This window comes from Anopheles moucheti, chromosome 3 (assembly GCF_943734755.1).
Source record: "Anopheles moucheti chromosome 3, idAnoMoucSN_F20_07, whole genome shotgun sequence".
NCBI classification, from domain to species: domain Eukaryota; kingdom Metazoa; phylum Arthropoda; class Insecta; order Diptera; family Culicidae; genus Anopheles; species Anopheles moucheti.
In genome coordinates, this window is record NC_069141.1 from 9,236,974 (window position 1) to 9,258,158 (window position 21,185).

Genomic DNA, 21,185 nt, shown 5'->3' on the forward strand with positions numbered 1-21,185 from the left:
ACATTTTTGTGATTGCAATATTCAAGGGGAAAATGGGTAAATAAAATTATTTAACCTTGTTTTTAGTTTAGTACCACGTTCAACTTGATTTATTCACGCAGCAGAAAAATAGTATAAACCAATTTGAGTGATATTCATCAAAAAGAATTTTGTGTGTTCGGAAAGCGCAATTGTGTATTAATAAAATCCTGGAGGATTGCAAATAAACAAATTGTTGTCTAATCTTAAGGCTGCAATTTCGTGCATTTCCAAGTTTATTAAATTTACGCTATTCTTCTGAAAAATTAATGTTTTTGCAACAGTTTCAGGTGAATGAGTTTATTAGTTGTGTTTTAAGTGTTATGCCTGTCGTTATGTCACAATTTTCTTGAACAAAATCATAATTTTTTTCCTCGATAGTATTGTTGTTTTGTGTTCTAAATTGTGCACCATTTATTTGAAAGAAACAACTCGCCACTCGGTTGAAGTGTAGATAATTGATTTGATTTGATTTGAAATTTAAAACCAACTTTATGCATAAAATAAAGAGCAAGTGAAATCCATTCGTTCATAGTGCAACGAACTATGGGATTAGCTGTCTGTCAACATATGGCCGTGGAATGGCACCTGTCAAAAGGGCTGTCAGTGTTCGGAAGGTTGCCGCTGTTTGCCGCTCGGTGGGCTTCGGTCAATGGAAAATTGAAGTTGTGCTCGCACCCATCCCTTTCCCATACTGGTACGTTTTCGGTTCATTATCCAAACGACCCGATAATAATAAACACGCTTGCAAACTTTGTTCCGCCGACTGTGCAAACCTCTGTGCCTGTTTGAAATCATTGCAAGTGTGCTTCGCGTGTGAGTTTGTTTGCTTAAACCCAGTGCACCCAGTGTGTTGAATCCGTTGTAATAGGCAAGGAAAAATCGAACGTGTGGAAAACGTAAAGTGTGTGCTGCCTGTTATTGCACCCCACAAACTCCCATCAGTTGTTTTCCGTCCAGCACGAGCACGTAGCTTCATAATCTTCCCCAAAACGCCCCGTAAATAGAAGCAACAGGAAGTGTACAACGCGGGTTTAACGGGCAACTAAGAGCGGAAAGAAAATTCTTCCTTCCGCAAACCGGAAACAGAGCGGTGGTGAGTAAAACCCCCGGTCACATGTGTGCTTGAAAAAAGGCAGCATTCGCAGCGAAGAAAACTTTTCCCAGGTTCACCTTCTTGTTCTTCTACGTCCGGTACAAACACCCACCCGCCACATGTTGCGCTGCATGTTTTTGAGTGGGGGAAGACTGATTTTGGCACTGTCTACTATTCTCACACCAAATTTATGGTCTACCAGTCAGCATAGCTACCCAGTAGAGAAACGATAAAACAAAATCGCACCCATACTCGCAGTAGGCCGTGATGTTGCTATGTTGCCGGGTTTTGTTTTTTTTCCTGATGTGTGTATATCGTTTCTCGTCAGATGACTCACGTGTGTCGTGCTGGTTGAGATATAGAGCGAACAGAAAACCAGAACAGAGAGACGGATCAAATTTAAGCCCCAAACGACAACAGCAACATAGAAACATATTGAAACCTTAAGATCGTGGAAAGAATACTCTCATCAATGGGGTTTCAGGTATGCAGATCATGTTGCAGATTTATGCTAAATGCGAAGAATAAAACCAAACACCGGTGAAAAGCTAAGAAAATATAAACGACCGTACAGCGGCAACATTGTGAAATATGCTACGGAGAGCTAATCGTAAAGAAATGTTATGATCGAACGTGAAGCACGTGAAGCAGTTTTCCTATCCGGGCTGGAAAAAGCAAGAGAAAGCTATATTGACAGTCCGGGCGTAATATGTGACTGATTACACATTCTGCACATCAACACGAGCGTCCCGCCGGGCACCGCATTTCTCTCTATTCCGTACCGAAAGCGGACCGCTACCATGTACGTGAAAATCATCCGATCCGATAAAAAAGGTCACAGAAGAGGCATACACGCACACACGCACGCACGCAAAAATGTGCGCACCAAACACGTGAACGCGCTGGCCGCGATGGCGCTACAAGTGGTTTGGTGTGCAAACAACCACCCTTTCCTATGTTGGATCGGCGAACACGAACGCGCTCTGCAATCTTCTCCCCCCAAACTATCCAATTTTATTTAGATTTTTCATTCAAGAATTACATTGTCGGGTTGAAATTTGAACGCCGGCCACGAACTGTGGGAAGGGTACTACGGAGATGGAAATAATGTCCACACGAAAATTTACCATAAAACACGCATTTTGAACAAATCGTTGTGAAAAGGGAACGCGACAACTATGAAACTCATACCACCGGAACCCGCATATTCGTGTGGCGTGGTTGTCGTTTTTAAAGGCTGTTGATTGTTCAGTTGATTAAAATGTAGCGTACTAAACATTGCACGTGTCAACACCTGCCCTAACCGACTAATGAGATGTGTTTTTATTGTTGCCCGTTGCATTGGAAAATGATTCATACTTTTCAAGCGTTCACAAAACAAAACACACGATCGGATGATCTATCTTTCCGGTGATTTTTGTGTCCCCATAGCAACGGTGGGGTATGCAAGATTGTGTCCAATTGATTGGGTTCAATTTGTTGGAATTTAATCGGTCAATGTAAATGGTATGTAGCTGGCGCTAGCTTTAAGGTTGGCTAAATCAAGGGCCCTATGGCTATTTTTATCTACCACCCCTATCTCCATCACGCGATCGGTAAGCCGCAGAACAGAAAATGTGAATTATTGGTGCATTAAATGCTTATCTAAATGTCTGCTGGTCGACAAAACTGAAAGTAGAGCAGTAATGACTCGACATGACTCGAATAGCTTTTATATATAGAACTAATCAAAATTTTTCCCCCTGTTCAGATTATTATAAGCTAGACTAAGCAGGGAACTATGCAAGAATTTTTGCTGTTTGTCCAGTTTGTCTAAAGCGATTTAATTTCCATCAAATTGCCTCTAATCGTACTGCCGCCGTGTTCGCTGGAACTATTTGCATTAATAATGATAACGTGCTTCAACCGTCCTGACTTATTTAACGGACCTTGATATATATAATCACTGTTTAAGTGAGAACATTCTCCCGTCAGTTTGTGGGGGCGCCCAATAAAGAGTTTATGCAAGGGAACAGGTTTATTAAACAAAGAATTCGAAATAATAGAGTATAATTTTCAAACGACAGAAGGTAATCGAGAGTGACATGCTCATACGAACTGGCCATGTTTTCAGTGGTTTCAAGTTCCATGTTTCACTGCCGTGGCAGAGTCACCTCAGCTGCATGTAATACATACGCTATACTGGCCAAATGTCCATCAAACAAGCTCGTACCGTGTGTTAGGCGGGTGAAAAATGAAACCAACGGTGGCATCTATTAGATACCACGCGGCAATAGGGGCTACCTTTTGACTACCCTTATTGCAACTCGTTTCGCTTGGTGGCCGTAGGTTATCTTGAGTACAGTATGTGTTCCCGCGTTGTACCTTTGGCTATGGTGTGCACACACTTTTCAATCGCACCCAGTATCTATTACACGCTAGAGTCTATTACACTGTGACACATTGACTTGTCCCATCCAGTGAGACACGGCTTGGGAATTTTTTTCGTTAAAAATTACCTTCAAATCGATGATGGGCTCTCAGAATACAGAAAGAAGTTATAGAGTGACCATATTTAAGGAAAATAAGAAGCATTGTAGTTTCACACTTCCTGGAAGTGTGGAAGCATTTTTAATCGTTGAGCAAGCATTTCAGAGCCTTGGAGAGCTTCGACCTATGGCTGAAGTGCCTTGCGATAACATCGATGCGCCACTTATACTTGGCCAAATGAGCTTTAACATTAATAGTCCGACTACGTAACCGAGGTAAATTTTGAGACGGCAACTCAAATAACTCAATATATCTATAACGTAAATATTATGTTGCTTTTTAAACATTAAATCGGTTACAACGTTGTAAATTTGTCAACTTACGAATTATAAGTATGACTTGAGCTACTAAAATTTCGCATTTATGCCCACATTATCTGGTCCTCTTTATTTCACTTAGTCTTATATTCACCCAAACAGTTGATAAGACGAGATAAGAAAAAGGTGTGACTAACGTCGCAAGTTCGTCGTGTGATACCTTTCGGTGTATTCTTTGACTTATTATTATTTAAACTCTGATTCTGACAGACTGATTTGCTGCCGTGCACGCGCCTTAGATAATCTCGTCTAAGTAACGATACGTCACCAAAGACTTCTTATGAAATATGTCTATAATCAATCCAATTAACACCTAGTATGAAGTCTTATCGTGTCTCTCTTGTTGCGGTCTTATCATTCCTCCAGTAAGCAGATAAGCAGTTTAATCACACGCATTAAGCTTGAGGCTACAATTGTGCAATCAATTTGCACCGTGATTCACGGTTTGTTTTATGATCGAGCGTTGGTATGTGCAGATGCAGCGCAATGCACAACGTTTGGCGAACATAAGCGAGATAAGATATCTTCTTTGCCCAGGTATCCAAAGTTTTGTGGCACGTGTCCATCTCGGCTGTCTTTCGGTAGGCGAAGACTTCGCTCTCGACACAACACATTTAGCGGCTAATTGCAACACACTTTTCATTCGCTTTTGCTGTTATTCTGTTAAACCATTGGAGGATTGCACCAAACGGACGGTGTGCTACGGTAGTAATAGTTGCTAATGTGCTAAAAAAGCGACCAATTGGCGTGGGATGTGTGAAACGATGTAGGGCATTAAATCATCAGCCAAAACATACAGTCCCTTTACCATCTTAGCATCAGCTTCAGAAACGTGAAGACTTAAGGATTAGATTGAGGATCAATGCGACGAAAACAAAGTACCTGCTTGAATTATGCCCTATCAGCCAGGTGAGCGTTACAGTAGTTTTTCTCGTGACCGTGTTTCCTGAAAACAGATTGGTGACCTGTGGAAGAAAAGTCCTCAATATGACGGGAGGTCCCGGTGGAGTTACCAACATACCACTATCATGGCGCAAAGACTAACTATCTGATTTATTTTAAAAAGTCTTGTAAGCCACCCCTAGCTGGCAATGACCTAGTAGATCGTTACGCCAAGAAGAGGAAGTTAAAAATCGTCTATATATGTTCTACGGGAACACGACGCTTCTGTTGAGTTTTTATGCATTTTGACCCGTGTGTGGGACGTACGTCGCGATGCTAAAAACACATCTTCAACAGGTGTTTTTCTCTCTTCTATTTAAAACATGTCCAATGCCTCGTACAGTCTCAAAACAACATTTGATGACGAATTGTCTCGAGTGTGTGCCCGGTTGTTGAGTGATTCTTTCGTACGGCCATCCAAAACATGACATACACCAAACAGCGTGCTTGGGATAGTTCATTACTGATGTGTTCATGGTTTCTTTTTCTCTGTTCCGTTGCGTGTTTTACGTGCTCAAGTACATTTAAATCTTTGCCATTGGGTATGCAAATAGTTAATAATGTCGTATTTCTTTTTTCTTCTTTATTTTTGCAGAATCTCACGTGTGCATAACATTGTCTTCTGCTTAAGACATCTTAAATTCTAACATACACACAGACACACAATGCCAGTACAAGAGGAATGTTCAGTGATACCGGATGTACCACGAGGACCACTGTGTGCATATCGTTCGAAGGCTCAGTTCAACTGGAAAGAATTTCGGCTAGTGCTAGAGGATAAAGAGCTGGTGAAAATAAAAGTAAGTTAGAAATGATCGCGATCGATGCTTCTCAAATTCACCACTAATCTCTTTCTCCTTCTTTTGTAGTATGACATATGGAGGCGATTGGAATCGGAACCGTTGTTCTCACCAGTTACGGCGACATTGTCCGTCGATCAGCAAAAAGAACGCGCAGCAAGGCAGGTGAATCGAATCGCCGACCTGGAGCTCGCACCACCAGAGATCTATTCAAAGCCGTACAAATATCGTGTGCGTTATTTGATGAGCATTAATGAAGCGCTCCACGCGGTATGTCCAAGCTTGTCCGTCAAAATTGCACTCGGCGTTGGGCTGTTCACGAACTCGTTGCTTGCGATGGGTACCGAGCGTCACCAGGACGTGTACAATAAGGCGTGGAACCGGGAGATCATCACGTGCTTAGCGATCACGGAGGTATCGCACGGTAGCAACACGAAACGATGTCGCACAACCGCAACGTACGATCCAACCACACAAGAGTTCATTATACACACGCCCGACTTTGAGGCGGCTAAATGCTGGATCGGCAATCTGGGCAAAACTGCCTCAATAGCGCTACTGTTCGCTATTCTCTACACCGCCGATGGGGAAAATCATGGCCTGCAAGGCTTTCTCGTACCGATACGCGATCCGAAAACGTTACTGCCCTACCCGGGCGTGACGGTGGGCGATATTGGCGAAAAGATCGGCCTGAATGGGATCGACAATGGATTCGTGATGTTCAACAACTATCGTATACCGCGAGAGAATTTGCTGAACCGCACCGGCGATGTGACACCGGAGGGTGTGTACGAGAGCACGTTCAGCGAACCGGGCAAAATTCTGGGCGCGGTGCTCGAATCTTTCTCCGCCGGACGGTTGGGTATCATGCAGGAATCGTCCAACACGCTGTCCCATGCGGCCGTCATTGCGGTGAGGTATGCCGCGCTGAGGAAACAGTTCGGAACGGACCGGAATGGACCGGAGCAATCGATCATCGAGTATCAGTTGCATGTAAGTTGGGGGAAGTCGTGTGGAAGGTCAGTTGAGAACTAACCTTTTTGTAACACGTTTATTGTTGCAGCAATGGCGCATATTTCCCTACCTGGCTGCGGCCTGCGTACTTAAGGTGTCGGTGTTTGCCATGACTGAGATCTATCTGGAGACGGTACAGAAATCTCAAGCCGAATCGAACGGATTCGAGCTGCTGACCCAGATCGTTTCGGAGATACACGCGCTGGTATCATCGTCGAAACCACTCGTGACGTGGACGGCACGTGATGCGATTCAAGAATCGCGCGAAGCTTGCGGCGGTCACGGTTATCTGCGGGCGGCCAATTTGGGCGAGCTGCGCAACAATCACGATCCTAGCTGTACTTACGAGGGAGACAATAATGTGTTGGGCCAGCAGGCTTCCAATTGGCTTATCCGGCAGTGGAAGAATGCGCAGGTAGAGAGTCCGGTTGGAACGGCCAGCTTTATCACACGAAGGAACGCAATATTGAACAGTGATTTTGAGACTTTGCTGCGTAAGGGAATTCACATCGAAAGCTCAGACTGTAAGTTTTATTTCGCGCTGTGTTTTGTGGGATACATTTTCTAATCTTTGTTGCCTTTATGCAGTCGTCAGTCAGTGTTACGAATGGCTCATGTGTTGGCTGCTTAAGGAAAGTGTTGCAAAAATGGAGGAAGCCAGCAAGGTTGGGTTGGATACGTTTACGGCACGTAACAACTGTCAAGTCTATCGGGCGCGGGATTTAAGCCGCGCGTACGCGGAGTATTACGCACTGGAGAGTTTTAGGTGAGAGAAATGTTTCTGTTTTGTTGTGAAAGCACTGAAGTGTTGTTACAAATGTAATAATTATGCCATTCCTGTTTGTAGATCCAGATGTGCTCGTGGTGACGTGAAGGAGCAACTGCGCCCGGTACTCTTCCAGGTGTATTTGATCTACGGTATGTGGTGTCTTGATCGACACATGACTACCTTCTACGCTGGTTCCTTCGCCAAGGGTTCACAGTTTGCGGACGAGGTACGCGGTACGCTGCTGCGAATGTGTGGCGCCCTGAAGGATTCCGCCGTAGTCATTGCCGATGCACTGGCTCCACCAGACTGGGTGCTAAACTCAGTAATCGCCAAATCCGATGGACGATTGTACGAGAACATTCAGTCGGTATTTATGACCAATCCGGGTGCGCTGGAACGAGCCTCCTGGTGGAAGGACGTGATACCGTCCAAGCTGAAGAGTAAACTGTAGAGCGTTTGTGCAACAAAAAAACACACAAAAAATCTCGCAAAAGGGATAGATACGTGTGTGGAAAACGGAACAGGTATCAGACAGGGTTTTAGAGGCTGATCGATGATCATCGATGCCGCTTCGGAAAGCAACATAATTTACGGGTTTTTTTGTGTGTATGTTTTAGAGTATATGTTTTAGCCGTGTTTTTTTTTAAATATCGCTCGATGAGGACGAGCCATTATCATCGTATTGTATAATGGAAAAAGAAAACACACACACACCACCCACAGTATAAGTGCAATCCTGACGTGGCGTTCCTCAAATGCAGGCGAACCACCGTCATATATATCGTGTGAACGCGCGACCCGAGGGTATATAACAAAAAGTGTGTAAATTCCCGTACGTAGATGTTGCCTGTTAATCGTGTTTTTATGCTGCATGGTGAGGATCAGCATCACACAAAAGGTTCGCACTCGCGTGCAGTATTATTGTGCGTATGGCGTATAAGATGTTTGTTAGAGAAGCACGTAACTATGTTCGTTTCGTTCGTAATTAATGTTGGTACTTCGATCGACGGTTGACCGATTGCGTATTCTAGTTGTTAGTGAACGTTCCCCCGCCCCACTAGTACTCATTAAAGTGTTTCTCTCTCTCTTACTGTTAGAAAGTCGCGGTCAAACCGATAATTCTGGAAACCTGTTTTAAATTTCTGTACTCCTCTTGTTCTTGTTTGTAGTCCTGTGTTTGATGTAATCTCTTGATCGTTAATTTTAACCCCGAAAAAAATGGAGGTCCCCCAGAGCCTCACCAGCAGGACAAATCAATTCGTGAAAAAGAAAATGTGTCTTATCTATATTCCTATATCTACATCTCGCGAATAGTCAAAATCAGCCTAGCTAGAGAATGTGTAACACAATTGTCTATTGAAACAAAATACATGATTTTTATAGTGAATGTGTATTTACGATCGTTGTAAGTCCCGTTTAGTGGCCCAACGGTTCACGTTAACCTGTGAGGGGTGGCACACAATGTTGGTGAGAATTTTGAACTGTTCTTAGGCATCCTGCCCTACTGCGCCGCCTGTTTTGTTCTTACCTACTCCCGCTGTCGTTTCGAACGATCTGTTGTAGCGTGGTATTTTATATAATTGAACCCCACCTCTTCGGTGTACGTAATGGAGAGATCCGCGATAGGAATAGTGTGTATGTGATGTTTCTCCTGGATATAATCAAACGAAACCTCTCCCCGCTGTATGTGCCCCCATTTACCGTCGATGTATGAAAACAGAGTGTCATATATGTGTTTTTGATGGGGCCCGGTAAGGTTAAAGCCAGGATAGGTTAGGTCGCTGTAGCAGAAAGGTGCCACGTTGCGTAGGAAATGTTTATCTACATGCGAAATATATACACATTCTTATATACACCAACCCCAAACCTAGATGGAAACAAACATGAATACATGCATATAGCGCGCGTTTCTTGAACGCATCCTTGAGCATTGTTGTTAAGAGAGATTGTCCTTTGAGAAATTTTCGTTCAACAAAAATTGTTTATAAAAGCGAATCATTGATCAGAATTGCATGCATTTATTGATCGTATTTAGGTATATCATTTATCGTAACCAAAAAATGCCATAAATGTCCGTGTGTCTCCGGGGAGGGGTTTTACATTTTTACGTTCAAAATGACCTAACGAATGGTGGCGTTGCGCGTACGGATATGATACTTGAAAATGTTTATAAACAAAACACTACAATGATATTAGGAAAAAACGCTAAAAAAAATAAGGAACCTAAACGCTTCACATGACGGCACACTGTTCATCGTTTTTGTTTGGAACTCGTCCGATCGACGATGCTGACGGTGACCTGTTCACGCCGGATGTTGAATACACCGCTAACCGGCCGCCACTCTCCTCGTGGAAGTATTTGTCCTTCGGTGGCTTCATCATGCGGTGCCGTTCGACAATCGCCATCTCATCGCCCTCTTCGTTCTGCAGCACGGTCGCCATCGTATCCGTTACCGTCCACAAGGCGTTCTTCATTACCAGATCGGTCGGTGGATCCGGTTTCCGGTTCGCCACGTTTGCCCACACCGTCACTATACCGTTGCCCTCGATTTTGGCCGACTTCGGGAACCGATAGCATACCTCGGTCGCATCCGTCGGCCGACGAATCAGCTGCCAGCCGTCCAGCTTGTACTCCTGTTTCGATTTGTTTGCGATGCGCACGAACCGACCGTCGGGATCACACTCCGTCACCTCGATGTCACCCTTGGCCGATGCCACCACCGAATAGTCCAACGATTCGTCCAGATTGTTGCGCTTGCGTTTAAGCGAGGGCGTACGGAACAGCCGTGAGCTGGAGGTGAACGCAGCGGCACCGGCAGCCGAACTGGAGCTGGTCACGTTCGGCGTAATGTTGAGACGCGTCTCTTCCGTCGACAGTAGCTTATCGTACGCCGCTATTTCCATGTCGAGCGAAATCTTGATATCCATCAGATCCTGATAATCTTTCAACTGAACGTCCATCTCGGTGCGCATCTGATCATGCTGCTTTTGGAATTTGGCTTTTTCCTCGTCATACCGCGCACGTTCGCTTACCAACCGCTCCTCTAGCGCTTGGATGCGCCCCTCGAACAGGTTGCCCATTTCGTCCCGATTCAGGCGCAGCTGTTGCTCGTACTGATCGCGCAACTCCTGAAGCGTCTGCTGCAGCTTCGTCTCGTACTGCTCCATGAGAAAGCCATCGATTTCACTGATCTCACTCTGGCGGCGTAGTTTACTTTCGCTAAGTTCCTGGCTGTGTACCTGCTCCTTGAAGGTGAGCTCCTCGCGCAAGCTTTGGATATTGTTTTCCAAATCGACCCGTATCAGCGTTTCGTGCTCGAAATCTTTCCGTACCGCTTCGAACGAACGGCGCAGCTTGTCCGTTTCTTTGTCCGCTTCCCGGAGCTCATCCTGCAGCTTCTTCCGCTCGGAGCAGACACTGTTGAAGTTGGCGGTCAACTCGATGCACCGGGCCTCATTCGTACGCGCCTCCCTTTCCAGCTCGCTGACCTCCTTCGTGCGCCGGTTCAGCTTGGTTCGCAGTAGGTCATTTTCCTCCAAGGTGCGCTTTGACTCTATTTCCATCTTCGCCTTCTCGCGTGCCGTTTCGTCTAGCAGTTTGCGTGCGTCCGCCAGCTCGTGTTCATATATGGCCTTCAACCCGGACACTTCCCGGGCCGCCGTATCCTGCATCGTGGACAGTTCAAGCGATAGGCGGGAGTTTTCCTGCTCCAGAAAACGTACCCGATCGATGTAGCAGGCCAACCGATCGTTCAGATTCATGAGACTGTTTTTTTCATGCAGTCGACTGTGGCGCGTCGGGCTGAGAGCCGTTTCCATCGATTCCGATGCGCTTGACACGGTCGATGCGGATGAGGACACGGACTGGGCACCGCTGGGCGTGTTGGCCGTCGTGGAGGACGGTTTTACGGATGGCTTCTTCGTCTTCTGAGACATTTTTCTGCTGACTGTTGGACGCAACAATGAATTCTCTTCCTGCCAAAGGCGTACAATGCGATTAATCCCTCATTAATCGGGCCAACGTCAGAACGGAAAGTTTTACGGAATAAAGTGAATATTTTACTTACTCAGCTGTGGATGAGGTTTTAAATACTTTCGAAGAATTGTTTTTCGTTCAAACACTCTTGTGGCTGTGACTTTGAAGGATGTGGCAGGCACAGGACGCAACTAAATGGCACAGGACGCACCTCGGCGAGAACGGAATTTATGCGAACAATGCACACCAGTGTCTGTGTCTTTTTCACAACGGTTCACCATGGCGGGCTTATTTGCTTTACAGCAGATTTAGTGCAATGGCGGAATTCGGTGCTATCCAGGACATTTTCAGTGCGCCAGTGATCGTCAACGGAATAGAAGATTGATCTAAAGCGTTTCTTTTCAAGTTTTGAAGCAATTTTCGTAGTGATGTAATTTATTTAAACGCATTGAATATCAATTCCAACATCTCAACAGTGATTGTGCTCTTTTCGTTTCAAAAAGGATATTTTAAGGACAGCTTCGTAAGCGACGACCACTGTGCGGACGTTGTGCTCTAATTAGTTTAGTTCTGGTTCGAAATAGTGTTGGGCATTGTGATCCGGATCGGATACTGGAATTAGATCCTTGTTCCAATTGGATCCAGGATCCAATTTTTAAACTAGAATCGTCCGGAATTCAGCCTAAATTTTGTGCTATAAACGTGCTTAGATGTCCAATTTTCAAAACTGTGGACTATCTGCATATATTCTGATTACTGCGGAAATGTAGTTGTAATTATTATTATCAAACTTATTTAGATAAATATCTTGTTTTCTTCATTTAGAAATTGATTTAGAAAGAATTGCTGAATTGCTTAGGTTGAATCGAATCCCACATGGGAGCGATCATTCTTCCTGCTTCGTATCTATTGATTGCAACACATTTTTTATACTCTACTTTTATTTTTGAACAACACGAACCTATTCAGTGCTTCTCCAACATGCTATGACAACACACATGCACGGCACGATTGCATCAGTTGCACTAGACGTGCGCAATCACAACCACGATCTACCATCAGCCCCATTGCAAAATTATAAGCGAATCCTTTTACAGACGCAAATGATGATCATTTTCCCATCGTCGATCGTGGCCGACGTTTGACGACGTACCTAATTAACCTTGAGTCGTTCCAAAACCCTCCCCCACGTGCTGGTGTATTTCTACGAAACGGTTCAAATACCACCCCTGCACCATCCAGTGACCAAAGCGGGGTTGGGTTAGTTTAAAAGTTTTATTAAACCCCTGGATGGTGCTGGATAATGGATGGGCGCTTGTTGTTCGTTCGGCTCGACGCATACCTCGGACGCGTTTGGTTGCAGATCGCTGATTTCATTACGAGCTTTGGCGGTGATTTGAAGTGCCGCCGGAGTATCATCCGGCGAAGCTCGGATCTTGGTAGTTTTTGTGCAAGTTTTACTCGCATTGCAATAGCGAAAATATGCGTTACGGAAGATTAATAGGCTGCGTGCTGATGGTGACGAGTGTGGCAGCGAGCGGCGAGGAACCGAAAACGTTTCCTGGGTAAGTGGTGGCTGTGGGAAACAAAATGTAGTAAACGGTGCCTGTAGAGATTTATAGTGTGTGATTCCTTTGGTCTTTTTGTTTTGGTAACCATTTATCGCAGAGCGTCGCTTGTATTGCCAGCCGTTCTGCCAATTCTTGGCACGATCATACCCTCCCTTCTACCGGGTGTTTTTCCACCGGGAACGGGTGGTGGTGTAGCCCTGCCGGGAGTTTCCGTGTCCCATTCGACATCTATCGCCACGTCAGTACACAACAGACCGATCGCTATAAGGTGAGCGATATAACAGCTAGAGAGTGCTTTTTATGTAACATAAAATGTGTTCTTATCTAATCCGTAGCCATAGTGGATCGGTTTCGACGAACGGCAACACGGATGCTGGTTCTGCTGCATCTGCTGGATCAACGCATGGTTCTGTAACCGCCGAAAGCAGTTCGGGTACAAGCCGCAAAACAGGATACTCCAAAACACCATTGCTGAGCAGGCGCTGGAGCAAGTTTTTCAAAAAACTCGGCTAACATTTTTTTGTAGCTACAGTTGGGATGAGAACGAATGTTGAGAAAATGGAAAATAAATAATACCTTCATGAAAAAAAAATCTACAACTATATTCAATGCGATAAAACAGTAATAAGGGAACATCCATTTATTACGTAACGCTATTAAGGTGGTGAGGAGGATAGTACCTGTGTTATATAACACAACATAAGATGTATTTATAATTCTGCTTCATGGCGTATTTATGAAAAATTAATTTATTTTAAGAATTTGCATATAAATTCTTTGTTATTTATCTACTTGTTTCTTTATGGATTTGTTGAAGTACGATGCAATTTAACCCATTGCATCCCAGGGATACGACATCTTAATAGAAATGTCATGAAATTTTGTAGGTCTTCTAGAAATGACCCAAAATAGTGGGCTAGGACTTGGAATATTTTCTTTATTTGCTTTGAATGTTGTTCAAAAACATATTCTAAAGCTTGTCTATAAACATTTTGTAACACATTTAATAAGTAATTAGCATAAGTTAAATTACTAATAATTTTTGGTGTTTGTTTTAAATGGGGTGTAACGTGTTGAGCAATTGGTTAAGAAGAAAATTGCATGACCGTTTTTTAAACAAGGGTGGTGGAGAGCTGACGAATTGTTACGTAATAATTGATTGTGCCCTTAAAATGAATTGGTCACCTATAAAACAGTTCTTGAGCTACATCATAATTCCACCATAAAGGTGAACGCATAACCATAATTTTTGCTGCCTGAGCTGCTTTCATGAATTTAAACTCAAAAATTCAACTCATCTTATATTCTCATCTTTTCCACGTCTCCACAAAATTAGCCATTGTTTAGGTTGTCGGGGAAATCCCAATGTGAAATCCGGACAACCGTGCGATTGAAGAATCGTGAAAGCGACGATCAACAGAGAATAGGATACATCCGGGATCAATGCAGTCAATGCAAAATTTGTATAAAGTTTCTTGTTCTGTACTTTACTGCACACAAAGCACACGAATTGAAACAGATTAACACTAATACGCTTAATGTACTGATATACTTACCCTCTTGGGAAGGGTGTCGTCCAAAAGCCGGTAGGAAGAACTCAATGCCACGCACGACGGCTAACCCACCCGAAACACCCTTCGGAAGGTGAATGACTGTTTTGTAGTTGTTTTTCAAAACAAACCGGGTATGTCCTTCGCCCTTAAACACCGCCACCACCAACACTAGTGAGCTCCTCGATCGTGCTGGGCTCTATGCGTAGTACGCAATGAAGTTCAATGTCACTGGTGGTATTTTGTGACGGCACTGTTAAGCAAGGATCAGTTATTATTAAAATCTTCCCCAGAAGTAAACTAACTTTATTTTCATTAACTCTTTAAAAATCAATAATGACAATTAAAAGCAGTTTTGCAGTAGCGGCAGCAGTAGTTTTTGGATGTATATTCATCATAACAGCCGTAGGAACCGTAAGACGTACCGGCGCAGATTTCGGTTTGCAGATATGAGGGACGTATTATGCAGAAAGATGAACCGGACACCCATCCGGAACCGGTTTATGATATAGCGCGTTTTTTTCTCTCTCGCGGGTGCGAGATCGTTGCTTATAAATGCGTTTTGTTTAGTGTTGCGTTGTGCACGTTTATCTACTTCGTTTCTGCGAGCGCCGGCTGAATCTTCCGCCTGTGCTCGCGATCGCGTCTTTGCGCTCTTCGCGATCACCGTTCGTATAAAACAACATCCTCGGTCGCGGTTGCGTTCCATTCGCGCACTTGACTTCCGAACAGATCGTGGTTCGCGTGTTCTTCTGATTGAGTGTGTGTATTTGTGCTGGGTTCTTTTTCTGTACATTTGAACAGAGAATTTATTCGATCGCTGCTAAATTTGTGAGCTGCAGTGTAAGTGGATGAATGTGATTATGCGATAGTAGATGGAAGTATTATCTGCAATCGTTGCGAAAAAAGATTGTTACATTGACACACCAGGACTGAATGTAATCGGTGCGATTGACCGCGGCGTAGCAGAGTGCAGTCATGCAGATGGTTTAGCATACAGAGATGTGATGTTTTTTTTTTTGACTGAAAACGAATACCACGCGAGATAATCTCTCAATTCGCGAACGAAATGGACGATCAGCTTCCTAGCAAGAACTGTTGTGCTGTGCACGAGAAGTGACAAACTTCATTAAACGAACTGTTATGGTGTATGCTCACCTCACCCTTATCAGTAACGCTTCGACGAAGGTTTTCGGATGAGCCGACGACAACGCCGACGACGAATAACCTTGTGGGTTGTGCCTGGTGTCAATTAGTGTGTTGCTCCGGTGCTAATGCCGGCTATTCGACCAGTTGAATCTACTGCCGGTCTTGACCATGAAAACGACACGATCTGATCTGAAATTTGTGCGTCGTGGTGTGGTAGTGCCGGCATATTTACCAGACCTCCCCAAACCTCACACAGTAGTCGAGTCTTGGCGACCTCATATTCAAATAAACCTCACATTGGATGTAGAACGCGTCCGCCGGGCCAAGTCCGCGTACACTGTTGAACCGGTTTCATTTTTTCGGCAACCGCCCTTAACACACACCTGAGCCTGTGAGTTTCTTCTTTAACGATGGGGAAGTACAACGACGATGCTATCCAGAAACTGGTTTGCTTGTGATACTCTGGCTAGGAGCTGGTTGTTGACTGTTGACCGATGAAGTTTGTGTAGTTGAATACATTCCTAGACACGCAGGAAGGAATTATTAGCTTGCTTGGTTTGTTATTGTTAGTAACTTGGAAGAGTTGAAGCGACGAACGTGACTGTGGTTTAATGTGTTTACGGACAATGCAAATAGGACACTCTGTTGTGTTGTCTGATCTTTCGTTGGTGCAATTTGGTTAACCATGGACATGAATCTAAATGAAATTTAAATTAATGAACAAAACTAAAGCATCTTCATCGTTGCTGAGTCAGCAGCCACCAGATATAGGATTAAAAAATATTGTTGGTTTAGTTAAAGTATGTTAAAATATTTTGTGTGTCATTTGTTCCATGATCCACGATCTTTATCTCTATCTTCATGAAAACGTGAGACATTTTGTTGAGTTTAAGTGTTTGATACTTTTAAATGGGATTATCAACATCTTACGAACTATGTGACATTTTGTGCTTATCTGTTATTGGTTTGGGGCCAGACTGTGTGGTCTGCCACTTATTTTCGGTACCATGAGCGGTTTAGCGTCTACCGTGTGTTTTTTATTATTTGCAACGAATGACTAATTCTTCCCCTTCTCGTAACCGGTTCGCTCGGGCGAAACGATTCTGCGCATGAGGTTATTTTTAAATGCGTTCCTCAGTTTCTGCTCAGCTGTTGACCATTCTGGTGTATATTTTTTTGTTCGGGGGTGATATCATACGTAATCTGAGGTAAAACGCCTTTAAAAAGACGGTTTACTGTCCGTGTAGTGCGATCGAAAGCTTTCAGTGAGATGAATCCCGCTGGCAACGATAGGCAAAGAAGGTTGGTTTCATGGAGCGTGAAGATAAAGGTGCTTTGGGACATTGTGGGTTTTGATCGGTTCTGTCCATTTTTGGGGTCCAACTGCCCCCCAATAAGGTTGGAATTTGGACGGAGAAAGTAGTTTTTAGCAACGCGCATGTGGCACTACCGTACGGCACACACTGTGCTGATCAGTTTTCTTGCTAACCGGATCTTCGGTCTGTTACCGGTAACGTCTAACGAAAGCAGTTTTTGTTCCTTTTTGGTGTTTTTTTTGGGGGGGAAGGATGTTATAAAAAGTCACGCAGCTAATGATTTTAACATTCGAATATATTTCGCTCGTTTTTGGTTCCTTCTCATTCGTCCACTCTTGTAGGTAATTAAGCAAAATGAAGTTTCTCATACTGTGCACGTTAGTAGCTGGTGCCGCTGCAGGTAAGGATACGACACCAAGTTTGAGGTGTCATGTATGGAAGAATATTCCGATACTAATAATAGCTTACCGCGTTGCAACTATTTCAGGATACTCCAGCTCGAACTATCGGGACGGAAAAGCGACAGGTCTCTATAATCAAGTCTCCGTTGGAACCGATTATGCTGACAAGTTCCCCCATGGTAACACAGGTTATAACGGCGGCTACACGACACACTTCACTACACCGAACGGTGCTGGTGTGGCGGTCGGTGCCGGCACCGGTAGCTTTGGGCCCGGATTTGGCGGCTACCCCAGCCCGACGGTTGACTTCAGCAACTTCTTCCAGGGCATTCAGGCGAACTTTGCCAAGTAATACCAAATGTTAACGATTCTTTGCTCTATGATTGTGTATGAAGCTTATAGGTGATGGTTGGGTGTCTGGTCAGGTCTGTAAGCTATCGTTAGGGTTCTCAGATATGCATCCATGGGTAGTCTTTCGTTAGACTTCTCGGATATGCATCCTATTAACATTTGCACTTGCTTACCCAATGCACCTGCATTAAGAAACTCGAGCACCATATTTGAAAGATTCTTGAAAGCAAAGCACAAAGTAGGAATATCTTGCACATTATAAGCTGGTTGAATGGATGATGGAATTGTTTCCCTCATCCGATTGTTTCGTGAAGGAATATTGATGTTTTATTGCCGCTTTTGAGCTAGTAAATTCTCGCACCACCTTGGCACTGAAGCACTAAAAAAAGAACACTAGATTGAATGCTTTTACAGTGGGTTTGATTGTTTCGCTTAGTTGCGCAAAACCAGCAAACCAGCTATAAAGCTTCGCTAATTGACACTGCCGCTGAAACGATCGCAACAAAAAGGTACTGCGTATATCAGTTTCAGCAGCTTTTATTGTAGCTTTTGCTTTGTTGTTTTGGACTCTTAAGTGATGGTTTTGAACCCTATCCCAAAATCGCTTAAAAAAATTGTTTAAACCGCCGCAATGGCAAAACAAAACATCGCGTATACGATCGCGATCGGCTCTCTGTCTCTCATAGCACGATGACGCAATCCAATTCTGGACCGGGAGCGATGGCATCAGCGTCAGCATCACTGCTGAATCCCGGCTGGGGAAGACCAGCGCATCGGCAGAACAAGTAATTGGAAGCCACACGGATCTGTGTGGCGTCGTTGTGGTTGTTTGTTTGTGTTTGTACATACGGGAGCAACAGATTGCGCACCGATCACCGCGCAGCATATGCATGCACAACTCATCAATTTTGGGAACCCTGGTCACCTTGAGTTAACCTTTTCCATCCCCGTTGTATTTGGACGAGTATGATCGATCGACACGATCGATCCAGGGCGTGAGTGAGGAACCCGAGAATTGGAATCGTTTCGTGAGAGTTTAAGAAGATCTTCATCTATATCTACCAACTGAAGGACAAGTGAAAAGTTTATCGCTTCCCTGAGAATCTCGATCAGCCATGGAAACGTTTCATTCCAGACTCCGATAGGAATCCACACTGGACCGAGTGATATAAATCGTTTCATGACTAATGTACAGTTCAAATCCATTGTAACTACCATTGTGCGATGCAATTCCATCCATACTAGCGATATAGTTCCTCGTCATCTCGTCTCAATGGTTAACCACATTCAAAAAAATCTTTCCAAGTGTTTCTCACACTAATGTTTTGTAGAACGTGTGATGTGTTAGCGCTCTAGTTGGTGTTATATTTGCTTTAGTTTGGAAACTCTATTAACAACTGTTTTCTCCACCATCTCCTTCCGCTCCAGCTTGTACCAACAGCAGTTTGCTCTGCAGCAGGCTCTGTTCCAGCAGCAGCAGGCCGCCTTTAATGGTGCGTTCGGAGCTGGCGGTTTCGCAGGTGCCGGTGCTGGGGCTGGCGCTTTCCCAGTGTACGGACCCGGCTTTGCCGGTGGTAGCAACTACGTGAACACACGTTATCCCGCCGGTAACTTTGGTTCGCCGAATGTGGCCAGCTCTTCTGCCTCCTTTGGACCGGGTGGATTCCATCAGACGGCTTCGATCTATCCAAACAATCCGGTATGTGTGGAGTTTGATGTTGAGCAAGCATGTTCTTGAAGATGTCCCATTATAATACGGAATATGTTTTGTGTATCTTTGTAGGCTGTACCCAATGTGGACACTCGCTTCGGAGGATCGGAACAGTCGACCAGCTTCCAGAATGGCAAACCAGGTAAAGAAACAGATTGGGTTGGATTCTTTTTAAGCTGATATACCAAGTTTGGACCTAACCCTCTTACGCAGAGGTGACTATCTAGGTGCTGAGTACATAAAGTCAAAGAAAGCCAGAAATGCCAGGCCTTGTGTCTAAGTGAGAGGTTATAGTCCCGCATTTTGATGCTGATTCAAAACAAAATTTCACTGCAGTTCGGTTTGTTTACATCGTGGAAAGTACTGCGCATTTTTCCCAGAAATAGATAACGCTATATTCACATCATCACAATAGTCATAAGCATCGGAATTCCCAAACAGTCGACGATTGATTGCACATTCACAAAAATTCTGACGCTATGAACCATCTGCTTCCACTTGCAGGATTCGTCGGTGTGTCCAGCTTCTCGTCCTCCTCCAACATCAATGGCCAGACGCACCGTGAAGCAGTAACGACGGTGAACGATAATGGCAAAGTGACGACCCATCGTGTACACTCCTAAACTGCGTCTTACGCATCACCGACCGACATGCGACATGCCCAACGTTCACAACGAAACGCCTAAACATTGCGAAACGGGACTGGAAGTAGATTTAGAGTAAACAATCACCACTACCCCCTGAGTGTGCTGCTTCCTGCAGGGGTGCGCATTAAATCACAAACAGAAAACAGAAACCTTCTCAGGATCGGACGGAGCGTGTTGCGAATGCTGCTGTGGCTGTGCACGAGGAGTAGCGAGGAAGCTCGTAGCGATAGTCCACCGGACAATAAACGTGTGTTGCGATCAAGGCGTACTTACGGCTAACAATTTTATTTTTAATACATTTTGGAACCTTTTTATTAATAATTTAATGCATTCGCCGCTGTACGGTGGCTTTGCGAATAAAGCAGAAGAGATATAAGCAAGCTGAATTGGAGGCAGCGTTTCTTTGTTTTGTTATAAGGATTAAACATTGCAAGGCCAGTGTCCATCAGCCACAGGGCGTTGTCCCATTCATCTCCCGACCTTGGCAACGGCTCGTATGAATGGTACTGCTTGACCTAGACCGACTTTGCGTTTACTGACATCGGGTTGTGTGTGTCTCCTGCTAGGAGCTACTTCCGCCCGACTAGCTGATAATGGAAGTAATACGATCGAAGCTTCCTCAAAATTCCACTACCAATGAAATCGGAAGGCTACAAAGCACCGGATCGTGGTGGAATCGCAATGCTGTATCAGCTAAAGATCATCATACCCTGTGTGCCTCCTAGTGGCCCACGTCCTGCCGAAGCCTGATAACGGATGTCAATCGATATGAGTTGAGGTCATCCTGCCGAAGCTAGCGAGTGTAAACATGCGAAGCAACTAGATCGTGCCGTTCGGTACTCCATCGTGCCCTATAACATCACGCACCAGTTCTATAAAAGTTTCAGTTCTCGTCGAATAGCTCAACCGAGTGGAGCACCCAGAAGTATTAACTGCAATTTATAAACACAAGTTATAAGCTCCACAGTAGGGAGCGTGGAATCGTGTCAAACCTTGTCTTGCTTAATATATTGAGAATAGAATAATAG

At 44.4% G+C, this 21,185-nt stretch overlaps 3 protein-coding genes and 1 pseudogene across 4 annotated transcripts; 3 read left to right on the forward strand and 1 right to left on the reverse strand.

Annotated features, from left to right (window-relative positions):
- Window positions 1–647: 647 nt before the first annotated feature.
- Window positions 648–10,585, forward strand: LOC128301187 (peroxisomal acyl-coenzyme A oxidase 3). Its single transcript, XM_053037541.1, has 6 exons — window positions 648–1,114; window positions 5,498–5,702; window positions 5,772–6,695; window positions 6,766–7,259; window positions 7,312–7,482; window positions 7,564–10,585. The coding sequence occupies exons 2-6, from the start codon at window positions 5,568–5,570 to the stop codon at window positions 7,934–7,936; spliced, it is 2,097 nt and encodes a 698-aa protein (XP_052893501.1). The 5' UTR covers window positions 648–1,114; window positions 5,498–5,567; the 3' UTR covers window positions 7,937–10,585.
- On the reverse strand, window positions 9,489–11,858 carry LOC128301188 (lamin Dm0-like). Its single transcript, XM_053037542.1, has 2 exons — window positions 11,553–11,858; window positions 9,489–11,460 (listed from the first exon to the last, which is right to left on the reverse strand). Exon 2 carries the CDS (start codon window positions 11,419–11,421, stop codon window positions 9,718–9,720), a length of 1,704 nt encoding a protein of 567 aa, XP_052893502.1. The 5' UTR covers window positions 11,422–11,460; window positions 11,553–11,858; the 3' UTR covers window positions 9,489–9,717.
- Window positions 11,859–12,764: 906 nt separating this feature from the next.
- LOC128304761 (uncharacterized) lies at window positions 12,765–13,575 on the forward strand (annotated as a pseudogene).
- A 1,628-nt stretch (window positions 13,576–15,203) lies between these two features.
- Window positions 15,204–20,533, forward strand: LOC128302522 (keratin, type II cytoskeletal 3). 2 transcript variants are annotated; one of them, XM_053039362.1, is made up of 7 exons: window positions 15,204–15,425; window positions 17,389–17,447; window positions 17,535–17,573; window positions 17,637–17,796; window positions 19,228–19,498; window positions 19,583–19,652; window positions 20,015–20,533. In XM_053039362.1, the coding sequence occupies exons 2-7, from the start codon at window positions 17,402–17,404 to the stop codon at window positions 20,131–20,133; spliced, it is 705 nt and encodes a 234-aa protein (XP_052895322.1). In that variant the 5' UTR covers window positions 15,204–15,425; window positions 17,389–17,401; the 3' UTR covers window positions 20,134–20,533. The 2 variants fall into 2 exon arrangements, with proteins under 2 accessions (XP_052895322.1, XP_052895321.1); XM_053039361.1 differs by having other exon boundaries at window positions 17,535–17,796.
- Window positions 20,534–21,185: the final 652 nt, after the last annotated feature.